Source organism: Pteropus alecto, unplaced genomic scaffold (genome assembly GCF_000325575.1).
Source record: "Pteropus alecto unplaced genomic scaffold, ASM32557v1 scaffold11, whole genome shotgun sequence".
NCBI classification, from domain to species: Eukaryota; Metazoa; Chordata; class Mammalia; order Chiroptera; family Pteropodidae; genus Pteropus; species Pteropus alecto.
The window spans coordinates 8,673,461-8,692,610 of NW_006431956.1; the positions used below are offsets into that span (position 1 = coordinate 8,673,461).

The following is a 19,150-nucleotide window of genomic DNA, read 5'->3' on the forward strand; positions in this document are numbered from 1 at the left end:
AAAGAGACAACCGATCTGCTAAAAGGTTACCTTTGAAGAGTAACAACATTGAAGGTTTTGAAAATGCAGGTAGAATCTGAATGCCAGTAAAGAAGTGGACTCCTGCAGAGGTTTACTACGTGGCGTAGAGGGAACAGCTTGTTGGAATATAGAGTTCTCACACATTTTTATATCAGCCATTGCTGTGTTCTTCTAAGTATTCCTCCCAATAGAATAGTTTCCTTAAATCCTGATTCTTATTGGTGCTCGTGAATGAGACACGCTCTTTCTCCCTGGCACACACATCCTAGCGCTGTCGGTTTTACTCTAAGGCCAGAGCCAGGGCCCTGAAGGTTCAAGGTCATTTATAAAGAAAGCTTTGAATTACTTGCAGAACAGCAAGTGCTTGGGTACATTTTCCATTTGTTGTTCTTCCTGTTGCTGTCTTTGAACCAGTGAGATCTTTCATCTAAAAGCTTTACAACTCATTAGAAATTATCCTTGGGTGCAGAACTGCTCAGCTCGAAGCAGGAGGCCTCTTTATCTAAGGCTTGGTTTCTGGCAGGCTGACTGCTTTCTTTAGGGTTCCATGCTCCCCAGCTGCCATCGGCTAAGGATTATATCGCCAACCTCCAAACTGTAGGCCTGTCAGTAAAGATACCTTTTTGTTAACTCTTAACATTGCTAAGAAGAGTGTTAGAGAATATTTAAGCCAAACTCTTCATTTTTTAGATTAGTTAATGGGGCTTCATTAGCTTAAGTGACTTGACTATTATCACACAGGTCATTAATTATAGAGTGGAGTCAAGAACTTAATGCCTTTCCCACATTATGTCTGAAATCATAAATTTTTCCTGAAAAATTCAGAGAAGGGTAGGGCTCATCTGAACAAGATTCATGATGGCCCCAGGATCATCCTTTTTGAGGTCACTTTGCTTGAGCCTTTAAGGGTCTCCTCATTTTCTTTGTCTGTAAAATGTGGACAGTAAACTTTACCACCAAGACTATTACTGGGTCAGAAAACAAGACTCTAGGATTCCAAAAAATAAAAATAAAAAAAAACATAAACACTAAATGTTTCTTCTAGGCCTGTGTTAAAATTATTTTTTTTCAATACATGCATTGCAGGAGAGACCAGGTTTTATAATTAGCTTCCACTTTGACTAAAGATTAATATGCTCACAGTACTGTATTCTCAAACTATGAGTTATTAATTTTCTAATCTATGGTCCTTATTCTTTATTTGTTTAGCAACTGTCTTGCACGTCTACTACACTCAAGGCACACATGTCAAAACTATTTTTGATTATCCTCAACTTCACATGCCTGTCAATATAGCAAGGTTATAGGGTGTGTTTTTTTTCCCCCCGTATGCTACGCCTTGACACTTAAAACAAATTTTCAATTAAGAATAAAAAGTAAAAATTACTTTCCTATCAGATTAGGAAATGCTTGTTTTCGTGCATATCAGGAGTTGGGACTTTCGAAAAAGAAAGAGGAAGGCTGTCAATTGTTAGGAGCAAGGAGATAAGGCCATTAGTCACAGGCGGGCTTTCCCACAGACACCATCCACCCTGGATTCTTTTTCATTTTTTTGTTACTTACAAGGACGTTGAGCTTGAATAATCCAGCTGCAGTTCTGATTGTCTGGATACTTGGCAGGAAACAATGGAGAGGATATTGTATCAAACGAGTTGGTGAGGATGTAGCCTCCACAGGCTGAGGACACACAAACACACGCACATGTCATATATTTTTGATTTCTACTGATTGTGCAAGACAATTATTTGATGAATGAAAACATAGTTGATTTTTTCCTTGTTTTTGAAATTCATACCAAGGAAGTACTCCGCTAAGGAAGCTGCACACAAACCATAAGAAAATGGGAACACGCTGTACATTTATAACAATATTTTTTAATTATAGGAAGTGGGGAGTGATGCAGAACAACCGGTTAAATGGCTACGAATTGCTTGAATCACTCAAACAAAACTATGGCAATGATTCACTCACTCTGCCTACTCATAAATTATAAGTATAGAAATAATCTCTTTATAGACTTCTTTTTCTAGGAAAATCAATATGCAATTGAACAAGATTGCACAAGCAAAGCTATGGATGATCGGAGACGTGCAAAGCTCTATGGGAGTGCAGGAGAGGAAGAGTTTGTTGCCAGTGAGAGGGTGAGAAGCGTCTCCCGGAGGAGACAGTGGCCGCAGGAGGACTTGGGGGTGCAGAAGGGTAGTGCATGGGGGAGGCAGCCTAAGCAAAAACACAGAGGAGGTTAAGAACTGCATCTACACAGACTTGGCTGAAGCATGGAACACTTGGGGTTATTAGAGGTGATGCTGGAAGCAAGATCAGTGCAGGTTCCTGGGCCCTCGCGTGACATCTAGAGGAGCTCGGGATCCATTCCCGAGGCAGTGCGGTGCCAGGACAGGTGCTGGTGCTCTCAGTGGCATGATCAGAGCAGGGCTTTTGTGAGTTGACCTTGAAGGGAGATGGAGAAAGCGTGAGTTCAAGAGAAGATCTATGAGGACTTTTTTTTTTTTTACTCTGAAGCAAAGCATAAGTGATAAATTAAATGAAAAAAAAAATGTGTTCAGAAACTATTTTTTCTTTGAAATCGCAGAGTGACTTATGCAGCCTGTCTTGCTCCGAAGTATACAGTGCATCTTTGAGAGACCTTGATCCAGAAGCTATCTTTAGCCAGGGCTCTTTACTGTAGAATACAAGCAAGGGCCCTAAAACAGACCAAATAATTAAACGGACTAAACTAATTTGAAATGACAAGGGTCATCCGACTAAAAATCAGAAGCATGTTGAAGCCACCTAACAATCCTTCCAGTGCTGGGCTCCATCTCTGACAGTAGGGTAAAGGTTAATCAGATAAAAGGCAATGGGTGAAAAGGTCTACTAACAAGAACTGAAAAGTGGTGGTTTAAGAAAATAATGGAAAACAACATTAATTCTTCAGGTGGACAATGGCAGGATCCAGAAATGAGGGCAATCACTACCTCAAGGGTTAGAATCTGACCCTACATTACAAGCAAGCCTTGTTATTTCTAGTGGTGTGTCTCCTTCTAGCGTAAACCTTGGATAAATGCTAGGTAATTTATCTATGGATAATGAAGTTGGATAGACACCTCTTTATCGTATCTCTAGTATTAAAGCTACTTTAAGTATTATTTTGAAAGCTTGTTTGAGAGCTACAGAGATCCAAAGGAAGTCAGCACCGTCTGAGTTAGACAACAGTAAGTTGAAAGGATCAACAATTGGAATAATTGCAAATCATAGTTCCTTAGTTCTATCTAAATTGTTGCATGTTAAGTACAAAGCTGGGATCAATTTCTAAGGGCTGGTCTCATTATATTACAGCACCAAGAGGGGCACCTACGAGCAGACAGACGACCTGTGCCTCAGAGAGACCACATGGTACCTGCCTTGCCTGAAGTGAGCACGGAAGCCCCTGCTCTGACTGGAAGGGCCAGACCGGAATCGCAGAAAGAGGCTGTTTCCTGAGGAGGTGATGGGGTTAGTCAGCTGCTGCCTTCCGCACATAGTGGCCAGGTGGGTAGTTAAAGAGTTTAAACCATCAAACACCTACGAAGAAAGACAACAGGGAAAATAATGGTTCTGAATTTCATACTTACGTCTACAAGGCCCATGTTTCACGGACCATCTGAACATCAGTGAAGTAGTGGAAACAATACATGTGCTGGATCTAGTGCTTAGTTCTGTTGTCATGTCACACAGTTCCATGGGAGCGTCTGAGTCTTTGGCCGTTTCTAGGGACACTCTAGAGATTTCAGTAGGAGCATCTCTGCCAGAACCATTATGAGATCTCTGGAAGTCCTTATACCATGGCTGTCACAGCCTCTCTTCCTCCCCTGCCATGACTCAAGTGCAGTCACGTCATGAGCCATACCCACAATAGGTGCTGAAAATGTTTGATGCAAGGATGAATACAGGAGCAAATCGATGAAAAATAGTGAAACCCATTTTCGGAAACCCAACATTTGCTAGTACTCTTTGTTCTTCACAAAGTCGTGGTCAAGAAGAAAGAGAAGCAGTACGATTCATTCAAATGATATAATGATATGACTCAGGTGTAGAAAATTACCCATAAATTAAGAAAATATACTGGGCTTTTTGTCTTTCCAGTGCTATGTCCCATACTTGACAACAGAATAGAGCTCACGTTACTTGCACCCGAAATTGCTGTATTGGTTTGGGAAACTGAAGCTCGTTCTTTTCCTTGGAATGCTGTGTGTCCACTGTGAGTTTTTTAATGCTCTTGTTTGTAAACCCGGGGCAAATGAACTCTTTCTCTTCGGGCGATAATAATAAAAGCAACCATTCATTAAGTGCTTACAAAGTGCCAGGAACTCGACTCAGGCCTTCATGTTCAGTATCTCATTTTCTCCTCACAAGAATTCCTCCATTTTTAATAAGAGGACAACTGATGCATAAAGAGCCTAAGGAATGTGGCTGAGTCATACAATTCTTAAGAGTGAGCAGGTCATGTTGAACCAGACAGCTAGATCTAGAGTACAGAATCGAAATCCTCATTTTGTCCAATGCAAAATATCAATTCAATAGAGTAGATGACTCCATTGGCCAACCACAAGAGGGGGATTAAAATATGAAATTAAAATATGGCTGTTTCATTCAAAATAAATTGTCATTTATATATAATAAGAAAGTCTTGGGAAAAAATGAAAGGTTTAGAGATTTCATACAAACAAGATACATACCAATGACTTTAAATATCTGGTGATGACTATAATCAGTGATCTTTTTAGCACATAAGTATGATCGGGAGGCTATTCTCAGTTAAATTTACACAAGTACATGAATCAAACATTAATAGAATTTTTAACTCATGATGGAGCTAAACATTTTACAATAATTAATTTTAAATAAATGTAGTTCTGAAGCAGCAATTATTGTTTCTTTTTCTTTTTTCTCACTTAATGTTCAAATCTTAAGCCTGCATGTCCAATAAATAAAACCATTAAAACTGATTTTTATTTAATCTTTAAAGATGGATTCAAAACTAAATTACATTTTCTTAACTAATTCAGAATATAGTTCCCAATCTAGTATGACTGCTTCTTTTGAACATGTTGGACACCTTAACAGTAGCTGAAATACCATATAAATCATCACTACAAAACCTCTTACTACATCTACACATTAACCTGTTCTCAAATAGTATTATCATTGGTTTAATTCAAGACTTTAACATCTGTATATTTGGTTTTCTACTTTCCTAAGGTTATACCCATAACAACTGAGGATGTCAGTAATATTATGTTAATACTATCTTGTTTTAGAGAATACTTTCTAGAACATCCAAAGTTACAAGGTCTGGGCAATATATCAATTGATTCTTAGTCAAGACTACTTGCACAAGACTACTGGCTTCTCTTAAGATGATTTGTTTGTTTACAGGAGCATCTTAAACTCTAGGGGAATACTGGGGTTCTATGAAGTTATAGACACCCCCACCAGCAGCAGCAACAACAACAACAACAACAGTGCCCTCATTCAAAGGATTTTTATAAGTCCATGAACTCACAAAGGCAAGGCTCTTCTAAGTCTCCTTTATTTCTTCCTAATTCAGAGGTCTAGCGAGTAAATAGATAACACTGTCCTTTACTTTTCTAAGTCCTCCTTTTCTCTTGTAATGGTTGCAATGTTTGTAAGGAAAAAAAAATTAAGGTAGAAAGTTAAGGCTAGAAACTTCACAAAGTCACATGAATGAGCCACTACCCTGGGGATCCTTGGAGAGGAGCACATTTTCCAGCGAGTCTACATGTTTCCCAGCTCTCAAGCCCCCAAAGAGGAATTACAGGACTTTGTCTGAAATTCATATGGCTGAAGCATTGCTCTACAAGGAATGGACCCAAGGTTGAAGGTTTCCAAATGTTCCTGAATGACAAGGGCATCCCAATGGCACCTTAAATTTAATTAACAATCGTACAAGCACTACCACAAACATCTTAACTTCGTCCTCGACACCATGTGATTTTTTTTTAATGAAGAAAGTAAGACGAGTGTGCTAGCTATTAAAGTACTATCTCTTCCAATGGAAGCTAGTGACAACAGAAGCTAATAATCCAAGATCATACGGCTAGTGAGCAGCAGAGTTGAGAACTTAATTATTCTCTCTCCAAATTCTACATTATACATGTTATTTTTCTTTAAAATGCTTGTGAGAGTTATTAAGTTATATACCTAATTGTTATTGCATGAAAGTATAACACCTCAGGTTATTAAAGAGACAGTTGATTTTTTTTTTCAGTAATTCAGAACAGCAATTCTTTTGTTCGAGAGTGTTCTTAACACTCTCAATTTAAGTTTTAATTTTAAAAGTATATGAAAAAAATTGTAAGGAAAACATGATAAACCTTGCTCCCCATTTATTTAAAATTCAAAAGTCATGAAAATCATCAATATGTATTTTCCCTTACTTCCATTATGTGCCCAAGGCAGAGCTAGCGAATTATATTAGTATTGGCTATACATATAACATATTTACATAACCTATAGATATATAATTTTCATTTAACTCCATTGCTGAGAGTTTTCTAGGCCTGGGAATTAATTTTCTGATCTGATGCTAGTAAAATAAAATTTTGAAGTTGAATCCACAAAAGAAAAAGTGGCTCCTATCCTGGGGAGTTAAAGCTGCAGGGATTGCCAAGACGGGCAGATCGGTTAAGTGGTCATCTAATTTCTACAAAAAGTTGGTATCTTTAGAAAATATCCAGAGTTTTGTAAAAATTCCAGATGCTAGCATACACAAAATACCAAACGTTAATTTTATCATATAAAAATAGGAGACTTTTTAAAAGAACAGAACTTGCCACATTACAGACGATAAATGTTTGACATACAAAATAAATGAAGAACATATATGAGTATATGGCCTCTCAGAACAGAAGACTAGGATTGAGGAAATTCAAGAGTTAAGAAAAAACTGTCCTCTCTCTCATGGATTGCCGCACGTAAGTGCATAGCGGTCACAACAGTGGGTAAAAGAGGTTATTCATAGCAGGAAAAGTTCAACTAGGGCTGCTTTCTGGGCAAGCTTTCTACATCTGGGCCCAAAGGGCAATGCAGGAGGCATCCAATCACAGGGCACAGGCCAGGCCACACACACAGCTCCCAGGTGCCTTCTCACTGGCTGTACCAGCCTTTCAACAGCTGTGAGAGGGCATGGAAGGCGGGAGGAGGATAGAGGACATCAGACCCATCCCCAAGGCCCAGAGTATTCAGAACACATGACATATTACTGTGTTCTCGGGGGCTCTCCATATCCTAAGCTCTAGCCAGAAGTTAGGACTGAGCCAAACATTTATGAATTTTAATACTTGATGCGTTAATATCTTAAAGAGATGTGGGTAAACATCAACTCTTTTTCAAAGTCCACACGTGTCATCCCCACGTGACATGAGGAGGAAAATCATTTGGGAGAGAGACTAGCCTCTCTTTCTGATGATATTTAAAAAGGCCTATGAAGCTGGTGCCAGAATTCCCTTTAGAGAGAAAAACAGTCTTTATTTAGCAAAACACCTTCACAGGTTCTCAGAGAATGACTGTGGAAGGAGAGATGTTATTTTATGTTATTGTGGACAAGTTTCTCTCCTCCCTATCCCTTTGGCTTACTAATTTGTAAAATGGGATTGGCATGAATACATAGCTCATAGTGTTCATCAGAATTAAATGCGTTAAAAGATGTAAAGTACTTAGGATAGTTCCTGGCACATAGTAAGCACTTAATAGGTATTAGCCTCTAGTATTAAAGTAAGACAGAGGGAGAGCTAAATTGGTATTTAAGAAATGAATAAAGCTTTGGAAGGAGGAAACTAGAGAGCTGTAGAGGCAAAAACAAAAAGATGTCCAAAGGGTGGGGTTTTCCAGAAATATAAGAAGAGGCGGGAACCTGAGTAGAGCATGTGATCCATGAAAATTACCCAACTGGGACTGTGGGGGTGGCAACTTCTGACCTGGCTCCAGTGATTTTTGTCCTTGTGTAATCTCCTCCTCCGGAGTGTGGAGTGGACCTAACGACTTGTTTCTGATAAACAGATTACAGCCAAAGTGGTAAGATGTCCCTTCCACGGTTAGGTTGTGGCAGATGGCCTCCTCCATCCTGCTGGCACTCTTCCTTCGCTGGCACTCTCCCTTGCGTCCCTCATTGCTCGCTCTGCACTGCTCGCTCTGTGTTACGAGACACTCCGTAGAGAGGCCTGCGTGGCGAGGAACTAAGGGAGGCCTCTAGCCAACAGTCTGCAAGGAACTGAATCCTGCCACCAGCCACGTGAGTGAGCCGGGAAAGACGCAGTTGAGGCACGCCTGGATTCCTGACACGGAAACTATAAACACTGTTGTTTTAAGGCATTAAGTTTGGGGATAATCTGTTATGTAGCAATAGGTAACTAAGACAGGGGGAGTGAAATAAGAGGTTGAAGAAAAATGAACAATGGATTTTTAAGGACAAGAAAGTATAGTATCACATTTTAATTCAATTGCCATGGTGCTATTTGCAGTAATCACCTGTCAGTGCCTAAATTATTTAGTCAAAGTTTACTACACAAAAGAGCCTCAAGTGTGTGGTATTTTGGAGAAATAAAGAAAAGAAGTCTAAATTCCAACTGTCTCTTAACAAGGGAATAACTTAGGCTTCCTTCAGTACAGTCTGACACAGTCGATCACTCCAGGTGAGGAAGAGGACTCGCAGAGGTCTGGGAAACCCATCGCCCTTGATAAGGAATTCAAGGAATTCTTGTGTGGAGAAGTGAGGGGAGGAAATGGAGGTGGTCACCCAGACGTCCATTACTTGCCACTGTTAAAATTTCATTGATACAGAGAACAAACTGATGGCTACCAGAGGGGAGGAGGGTAAGGGGGTGGGTGAAAAAGGTGAAGGATAATAAGAGGTACAAATCTTCAGTTATAAAATAAATAAGTCGCACTGATGTCATGGACATCATAGAGAATAAAGTCAATAATATCATAATAACTTTGTACGGTGACAGATGGTTACCAGACTTACCGCAGTTATGTGATAAGGTACAAAATGTAAAATCACTATGTTGTATAACCCGAACTAATATAATATTGTATGTCAACTATACCTTAATAAAAAAATAGCCATGGGACTTGTAAACCCAAGCGGTTTCCTCCGGGATGGGGGCAGATGGTATCAGAGCCCGTCTCTTTAGCAATTCATTTCTTTTTGGGAAAAAAAGAAAAGAACTTGAAGCCAATGTGTCAAAATATTAAGATTTGGCAAGTCTGGACAGTGGGATATTTTTGTTCATATATACTTTATACGCATTATGTAGGTTATATTGAAAATATTTTATAATAGAGTTTTCAATAAAGAAAGAAGAATCTATATAAAGGAAGTTTTAGGAAATGTAGAAGATTCACATATAAATATGCTCTTCATAGTATTATTAGAATAAGAAAAAAATGCAGAGTTATCTAAGTGGTCAATAATAAACTAATGGTTAACTGAACTCTGGTATGTCCATATGGTTGATTATATAGCCATAAAGAAACTACTTTTAAGAAGAAATATATTAAATAATGCTAAGGAGAAAATGCAGGATACAAAATGATATGCAGTATTACCTTAACTATCTATGTTTATGTGTGAGTAAGTATACACGTGTGTGTTTGCATATATATGTTTGTGTAGGAAATAAGCCAAACTTTTAATAGTTTGTCTCTGTATTCCAACATTATGGATGGCATTAATTACTCACTTCTTTTTTTTCTGTACTTTAAAATTTTAATATGAGGAACACATAAAATTTTTAAATGACATATATATTTAAAATATTTAAGCATTTAACCAGTCAGACATGTAAGTGATCACGTACAGAGACATGACAATACACTAGTCATATAATAGTACTGCAGTAGCTAAGCCAGATGGATATTAATGCCACTTAATCTAGCCTTTTGCTGCCAGGAACGCATCAAATTAAATGGATATGCATCTGTTTTATGATCTCCAAGATGTTTATTAGCTGGCCAGTACCTACAAGTGTACCAGCCATCCCTGGAAATTCCAGGCTCATCTATCCAATGGCATTCCAGAGCTCATGGCTTGTACTGTCCCATATATCTGAACCTTGAAGGCAAACATCTTAAACCAAAGTCATTTCCCCTGGCCCTCACCCCTCCTTCACCTTCATTCCTTGCCTCAGTAAGTGCCAGAAGCATATACCCAATTGTTAAGCCATTTTAGATCTCTCTCTATCCCCTCACTCCAAAGGATCTTTGTGTCCCGTCAATTCTCTCTCTGACGTGTTTCTTGGATCCCTTCCCGTCACCTCCCCGCAGGGCCTCCTCTTGGTGTCTTGATTTGGGACCCTGTCACGTCTTGCCTAAGTCACCACAGCAGCCTGAAATTCTCCCTGCCTAAATTTGTGCCCCTTCAATTCAATCTCCAAACAACCGCCAGCATGCAGTGTGCTCCCCCTAAAATGTAAAAGCCAGTACAAAAGGAAAGCTGAGTGTCCCAATACTTTCAAAAATTGCACTAAATTAAGATAAGCAATCGCTGACGCTTTGCTTGAGAACTAAAGAGCAGGGCCTGACACGATGCAGTGCACAGTGCTCCTGCCCGCAGCCTCCTCCTCTACGATCAAAGCCCTGGTGACGGAGTGCCTCGTGATGACCTTACTAAAACCGTCACTGCTTGCAGCCTGAAGCACATGACTGAGGGGTAAAAATGAACATCAGCTTCCTCAGTAATGTTTGCATTTTCACTTCTAGAAACTGAAATATATTTCTTCAGATTGCTGGAGAGGAGGTGGGCGGGGGGATATTTCTTCTGAATCTCCTGTCTTCTTGTTTTACTGACTTTCATCTTGCTCAGGGAGAAAATAAGCCAACTAAGTGTGTGGGTTAAAATTTTTACAAACTGGAGTAAGAAGAAACTATTTTAATTCAAAAGTAAAACACACAAAGTATTTTATAGTCCCCAAAGTACGACGATGCTTGCCCTTAGCTTCAGTTAACGTTTCCGTGCGAACAAATTATGATGTATATAAATATGCTTTTATTTTCATTTTCTGCACTATTACTTTCTTCTTCTTAATTCATTTAGGAATATCCTGGAAGGTATTAAAATAACACACTCATAAAGCGATAAAATTCACTGAGATGATATATTGAAGAATGTGGGGAAAATTTATAAAACATATTTTAAGGTTTAAAAATAAGATAAAATAAAATGAATGTTTATGAACTAATGAGGATAGATAGAAATGAAGGGGGATTATGAATCCAGTTCTGTGTACCTCAGGTCCACAAATTCTGAAAAGATCAGTGAAGAACTTTAACATAGTATGAGTAGTAATAGAAGTAGTAGAAGTAATAGAAAAATTAGGAGTAGCAGCTAACACTTATCTGCACCAGACATTCTGAAAAATGCTTTAAATACATTTTAAAAAATTCAGTCTTTCTTATAATTATATTTTGCAGTGGTAAGATTGAGGCTCAGAAAACAAATAACTTGCTCGCAGTCACACACTGAGTAGTGTAGAGCCATCCATGTGACATCCGATTACCATTAAACTGGCCAAAAAGATAAAATCGAGGATAATTCATTGAGAACAGAATATTCTAGGAAGCTACATGAGGTGCCCATGGTCCCCCAGAAAGATAATCGTGGGAGCCGCGGAAATAGAAGGGAAGCCTCCTCTCACTTATCCAGCCCTGCCATAAAGCATCATCGGTGGCATGTCAGAAAGTCTTATTTGCGGCCCCCTGGATTTCAGGGTGGCTGGCACCTGTCGTGCATGCCACTCGGCCGAACGCGCATGGGGCTCCCAGCCTGGCTAACCTGGCAGACGGTGCAGTAAAGGACACAGCATCCTGGGCTGATACGTCAACTTAGAATTTACATCCTTGACCTCTAAACTCGGTCCTGTTCTTGGATTCAGGTAGAAACCCTCCTTGTCCTTTCTGGTCTAACCACGACCCGAATGCCTGGTCCAGCACGGCCTCTGTCTCACCTCGGCCCGGGCTTACTTTAACTTTCAAATGGGTCTTTACTCTTTATTTCATTTTTAATGCCTCACAACACATATCTACTGCTTCTGATTGCCTTAAAGCTTATCAGGGTTAAAAAATATATATATATATATGGTGAAGGATAAAATATTTAGGATACAGAGAGATCATTTCCATCAGAGTGCAAAGTCAGTTTCGAAGATGAGAATCTATGAAATATTTTCACGTATTACATATGGTAGTATAGCTGCTGATGGAATTACCATTTTGGAATTCAAACTGCTCTAAGACAGAGGAAATATTCAGTGATAGGGAGGGGAATCCCTCAGGAAATTATCCAAGCTGTTAAAATCATAAATGTGAGGACAGAAATGAAAATATGACTCATTATAGCAGCTTTTCCTAGGGGTGGGACGTAGGAAGCATCGGTTTCCTCAGTCAGTGACATTTTCCAGCTACACTCCTCTGAAACTAAACGCCAAGATAAATTCTCATGTCAGGATACTGTCACTCCTTTTCCTTTGTTCTACGTTATTGCATTCAGTCTTCAACTTTTACAGACTATAAACTCTAATAATCTGCAGTTGTTCCAAGCAGTGTTAATATGAAAAAAATCCAAGAAGCTCATTTCATGTTCACAAATAAACAGGAATTTGAGGAGATTCTGAGCTGACATATAAACAAAACAAAGCCTGTGGCCACAGATTGAGAGCTGTGGGTTTCAAGTCCTTTATTCTTTGCTTTAAGGGTACATTGGGACAGTATTGGAACAGCTTTGGGTGACTATTTGGCACTGGAATGCAAAAAAGGCTAAAGCAGGTTATCGAAAGCAAGACGCAAAATAAATATTTTACAGAGATCATCAGAGATCATCCTCACGTATCAAAAGGAAACTAAATTTTCTGTGGTGAGGAGTGAAGTAGAGAGGGAAGAATGAGAGTGAGAGACGGAGGAAGAGATTAATTTTTGTCTTGGATTTATTTGTAAAACAATAAATATTTAAGGAAGAATTCTTTCCATCATCTCTTTGAAGCACTGAGTTCTATTATTCCTGTGTCTGTTTGCTCTGTTTTGGAAACAATCGCTGTTTTAAAAGGAAACACAGCATGGGTAGTATCTTAAAAAAATAAAACAAAATGTGGAAACTGCATTCTGTCTGCCCCATCCCACCCTGGGCCTTACTGTCAACTAATGTGAACAATAACAGAAACCCTGGCTTTGGGTGGGGGTGGGGCATCTGGTTTTCTTCAGTTTACATCGGACACTTCACTTTTTCTCCTAGACCGGTACAAAAGGCTTCAGAAAAGAAAACAGCTGCTCATCACACGCCCTTTCTGTGCCCTGGGCTCGGTGAGCCCTGGTGTATGTTTTCCCCAAATGAGGACTGGATCTGGGCCGCTTCTGCTTGCTTTTATCTGTTTCTTACTGATTCTCACAAGGCAGACATTCCATTGTGCTGAGCGAAGAGGATGCTGAATTCAGAGGTCAGAGCCTCTGGGGCCCGTCCTGCTGCTGAACTGACTTCTCTCTCACTCTCACTCTGAGCTACAACCAGCATTTCCCAGAGATCAATAAGAGCTTACAGGGCTACATGAATCTGAGGCTCAGAAGAGAGACTCTGATTAAGCAATTAAACTGTCAGTCGGAGGTCACTTTAAAAGTCAGCCTTTTTGAAAGGAAACATAATGGAGCCATTTTCATGCTGACCATACAGAGTCATGCCTGGCCTGTGGGTCCCACCGCTGCCTTAGCAAGAATGGCTCACAATGCATCATCATTCGGGAGAGCCCGAGGTTAACTACACTGGCCAGTCAAAAGGGACTGAGCAACATATTACCAAACCAGTTGAAACCTGAGTGCAAGCTGAGCTTTCTGATCAGCACCCCATGATGCCATCGCCAATTCAATGAAGTCAGAAAATTCGGTGTCTCTTTTTCCATTATAGTAACATGTAATTCTAGAAAACACACTTAGGAGATGTTATCTAATTCTCATGTGGCTCAGAATAGTGAGATTGTATATCGATGACTATGCCGGCAGTGAACTCTGCACAGCACATTCCCAAATGTGTCATCTGCAATTTTCCACTGATCCTTGCGGGAGTAGAGACAGCAAAAGTTCATTTATTCAGCCATGCATCTATTAGTAATTCATGCATCAAACAGATTGATGCCTTTGAAATACAAACACTCTTGCTGTGGATTATATGAGAGGGGACAGAGGCTGTGTATTATTGTTCCATTTTTAAATTTTCATTCGTTTCTTCCACTTGTTGATTTTTGCATTTAATTCCAGGAAACCAAAAGTGATGTCTTGGAGCTGCTGTGGGCTTACACTGCCACTACTTGGGACCACTGGGGACCAGGCCGACTATAGGAAAGCTGTCCTCTGCACAGCAAGTGGACAGTAGAATTACCCTCTGACCCGATGCCTGGTGGACTTGTGCCCTAGAGGGCGACCAGAAGCTTAGAGCTGTGTGAGTCTGACTGTGATCCCCAGAATAAGCCCCCGCTGACATCACCCAGCCCTTCGTGTCCATTTCTTCAGCTCCCACCTTGTTCCCCTCCCCCTCCCCAGAAACACAACTCCAAAAAAGATCCTCCTCCCTAGTTTCTCTCTTTCCTTGGGTTCCCCAGACACTCGATTTCATAAATGAGCACCCTAAGGTCCCCAGGTTTCTGGCACCACGCCCAGAAACTAGGGCCACCAGTGCCTGGCCCTTGGCTGGCACCAAAGAGCAGATGGATGAGTAGAATGCACGCTGCCTGACTCCAGAGCAGAGGCGCCCTCCACTTCATAATTGAAATCCTAGCACTTTTCCTTATTGTGGGTTCAACTGAGAGTTCAAAACGGTGCCAATGTAACCCTAATTTTATTTTCTCCCTCTTTTCCCAGTTGTCCTTTATTCTGCCATTCGGTTCCCTGTACACAGGCTATAATTTTTACATTTTACCAGAATACTTATTCTTACTTTAGGCTCGCTTGTGTTTGAGTGCTGGTCCTGCTACTAATTTCTACCTGGTGTTGATGCTGACCCGTCTGGACATCGGTTTTCTTATTTTTAAAATAAGTTGCTGACAGTAAATTATCTCTATAATCTCTCCTCATCCAATCTTAACATTTATGTATCTATGTGTTCATGACCATTAATCATAACGACTGCTAAAATTAGTATTTCCACTCTGACAATCCAAACTGTAATAGGAGTTTTATAAAAGATGATGGCTGGTCCCATGCAAGCATAATTTACCTTGGTATTAAGTAGTACACTTGAGCTCTATTAAAAATCCCATGAACACAAACATCATTCGGCAGCATCATTGGAGCTAACTGTTTTTTCTCTTTGCTAATGACTCTGTCGAAGCAACAGAACCAAGAAATTAACTTGCATGTCTCCAGAATGAGTAATGGCTTTGTATGAACTGAAACTGCAGAGATATTGTGTAAGGTATTGGACTTTCGGGTACTTTTCACATCCAGTGTCCATCTAGCTATAAAGAGTAGATGGCTGCTGCCTCAATGCCTGCTTTCATGAAGCCCTGGACAACTAACTATAACTTGGAGCCAACCTTCCTGCCTCGCCAGGACACTGCCCGCCTGGTTCCAAACCTCTGCCGACCTCCCATCCCCATAATTGCGCCCACCTGGCAGCCGTACACAGCAGATCTCTATCTCAATTTATCTGAACAGTCCTTTTTCACATTTCTTTATCTTTTTGTAAGGGTGATTTATAAATTGGAAAAACAAAAAATGATTCTGTTTATATGTGGTTTATGTAATTTTCAATATAGATAAATTTGCAAATCAAAATAAAATATGGTTGGGCATCTGTTGTAATTTCTCATTCTGAAAATATAAAATTTATAGCGTCAATCTCTCCAGGTCTCTGCCCTGATAACATGACTTCATCAATTATCCCATTTATCTCTTACACGTAGCCACTCTTTTCCCACCAGCATCTTGCCCTCTTGGCATGTTTAAGCTTCTTCATCATTAAAACAATAATTTTCTGTTGATCTTGCCTTACTCATAGGTTGTAACCTTTTATCCCCCTATACCATTTGCTTCCATAATTCTGGAGAAAAAGCTAAGCTTCTGCACCTCTTCACCCACTGTGATCTGGAGTACTCCACTACTACCCACGCTGACCCTGCTCCTTACAAGGTCATCGAAGACCGAATGCAGTTGCTGTGTTTCAGTCTAAGCTCCCGCTCTGTCCTGGTTCTCTACCTCCCTCTCTGAGTTTCCCTCCTGCCTCCTTTTTCCTCTGTTCCTCCGTCTGCCCCTTAAGTGGGGGGTGTTTCTCAAAGAGTTTACTTGGCCCTTTTCTCTTTACTAAATACTACTATAAGTGACCACACCTACTTTGATATTAACAACCATCCGAATACACAGAAATTATCCTCAAATAGACATGTCCAGTTCATACCCCACATGGAACCCTAATGCACGTGTTGAACTCTATAAGGGACATAGCGTAGACCTTTAAACTCGTTTCCAAACTCAGTAGTCAAACTCTTTGCTCATTTAGTTAATGACATCATCGTCCACCCATTCTTCAGGAGAACAGTCTTAGCTCCTCTGTCTCAGCCACCCAGCCCACCCTCAGCCTGTAATTAGCCTCTAGGTTTTGGTGACTCCACCACCATAACCGTTTTCCAATGTGGCCTTTCTCTCCATTCTCAAGGCTACTGCCCAAGATTTTTCCACTGCTTCCCAAACAGCCTTTATATCATCTTTCTCCTTCTCTGTCAACCATCTTAGAACAACTGCCTGTTATCATTGTAAAATACAGTTCTGAGTACATTGCTTCTCTGTTTCACAGAAAACTTTCATCACCCCTTATTATCTATAGGATAATTTCAGATTCTTCGCAGAGTATGAGTTTGTCCAATTTAGGTATCTTCTGTAGACCCCTGGTCTCCACGTGCTCTCCTACACATAGCTACACTCCAGGCACAACGCTCTCTTTTTCTAGTCCCAAATGTCTGCGTGCTCACACCTCTGTGCACACTTCCCCTAAAGCCTCCTTACCATATTTCTACTAGTGAAATTCTGCCACTTAAATGTCACCTTCAGTGTGAAACCTTCCCTGGATCCCAAGCCCAAACGAACCATGCCTCTGTTTTCTCATGATTATTACAGCAGTTTATTGAGTCCTAAGTACACTAAGTGCTAGGCACCATGCTATGAGCAAGATTCATAAGTAGGTTCTTCTTTAACAGAAAACTGTAAGGCCCAGGATCACAGGTGGGAAGACCTAAGGCCACTGCCTCTCCTAGTACCCTACGCCACCCACCCTCCTCTGTCAGCGCTTGTTGAAATGCCCCTGAGAGCACTCACCATCAGCATCATTACAATTATGGCTAGCATGAACCGAGAACTTTCTATGTGACAGGCAGGTCACTTAGATAGTTTCAAATATCTCAATGACAAATCTGACACAGTACTCTTACTAGCCCCATTTCACAGTTAAGGAAGTCAAAGCTGAAAGATTAACTTTCTCCCAGGCCACACCGCTACAAAATGGCACAGTCTAGGCTCAGCTCCACCACAGAGCTGAATTTCTTAACTACAGCCCTGTGGTGCCTTACACTGTGCGTGAGTTCACTTTTTACATCAAAGTGTTGCTCGAGTGCTCGGTGGCATCTGCTTCTGAATGCCCCACATGCCCACCGGTGGGGACGTTCCAACTGCTTCATACGGGATCCCCTGATTCTGACAACTTGTTTGTACTATTACTTTTTGTATTTTACTTTATCTGCCAGACTGGACTACTCCCAGCACCTGTCTTTGCGTTTATTTTCCTATCTCTACGCCTATGACCAGGCCATAACTGATGTTTTACTTCCTCCTATTTATTCCCTCTTGCTACAGTTTAAGTCAAGCCCAGGTGCAAGCCGAGATATGGCAGTGGTTCAGAGAACACCCAGGCTGTGTATTTATAGCTCAGGTAGGTGGAAAATCCTACTCATGACAACAGGAGGGAAATAATGCAGCCATGATGGGTGTGCCTTTGACCTAGGCTTTGTTTTGTTTACACATCTTTGTATGTTGAAGTCCACAGATTATGGACTTTACCAAGGAGGAGAAACTGTACTGGCACCATACAGGGGAAGGCAGCGAGCGATGAAGAAACACCCACCACAGGCAAAACACGAGGTAGACAGTTTGTCTCCGGCCCATCAAAACGTCTCTTGAAGGCCCCTCTTCTGCTTCAAAGCTTTACTTCACCTGTATTTTTAAAGTCTTTTTAGGAGAGTACAGAGTTCCTGGTTGGTAGTTATTTTCCTTCTTCAAACTGAAAATATCACCCCATTGTCTTTTTTGCTTCCAACTATCACTATTGAAAAGTCAGCATTCAGTCTGCCACTTCCTAGAAGGTAATCTAGTCTTCTGCCCACCCACTCTCTTGGCCAATTACAACTTTTTGTTTTCATTGTCATAAGTTTTCTGGATAAGTATGTTTTTCAATTTATCCTGCTTGGCTGTTTGAGTTCCTTAGGATTCTTATTTTTGTAAACCGATTTTCATCCGTTTTAGAAAAGTCTTAGTCATTAGCTCTTCAAATATTGCTTCTGCTCCATTTACCTATCTTTCCTTCTGGGATTACAATTAAATGCATGTTATATCTTTTTAGCATTTATATCTCTCCTCTATGTGTCTTAACCTCTCTTTTGTATTTTTTTTCTTTTGCTTATCCATGCTTTTTTCCAGATAGATTCTTCTGACTTATCTTGCAGTTTACTATTTCTCTCTTCATCTCTGTCCAATTTGTTTAATATGACAAAAAAAAAAAATTTCCACTGAGAATTTAATTTCAGCTGTTGTATTTAATCCAGTTTTTAAATTTTCAGTTAGTTCTTTTTCATATTTGCAATATTGCTTTGTATAGTTTGCTTAAAGTTTTAAGTTTTACTTTTACCTCCATAAGCTTAGTAACCACAGCTGATCGCCAACTTGTGCCTGGCTTATTAGTATGTTTGTTTCCACTGTTGTTACTAATGTTGTCTCTTCATGTACATGAATATCTTCGATAGTGTGATGGTTATTGCATATGAAAATCTTTTGGTAGAAATGAGGTGTATGATGATTTTACATCCCTTAGAAGATTTCAAATCGCATC

The 19,150-nt window shown here is 40.2% G+C and overlaps 1 protein-coding gene across 3 annotated transcripts in view; it reads right to left on the reverse strand.

The window, feature by feature from the left end:
- Positions 1 to 19,150, reverse strand: part of CUBN (cubilin) — a 235,745-nt gene that overhangs the window by 102,803 nt on the left and 113,792 nt on the right. For all 3 annotated transcript variants that reach the window (XM_015585634.2, XM_025043437.1, XM_025043438.1), the window contains exons 32-33: positions 3,423 to 3,582; positions 1,585 to 1,698 (exon numbers count right to left, since the gene is read on the reverse strand). In XM_015585634.2, the coding sequence (XP_015441120.1) occupies positions 1,585 to 1,698; positions 3,423 to 3,582 (274 nt within the window). The remainder of the gene's footprint in view (positions 1 to 1,584; positions 1,699 to 3,422; positions 3,583 to 19,150) is intronic.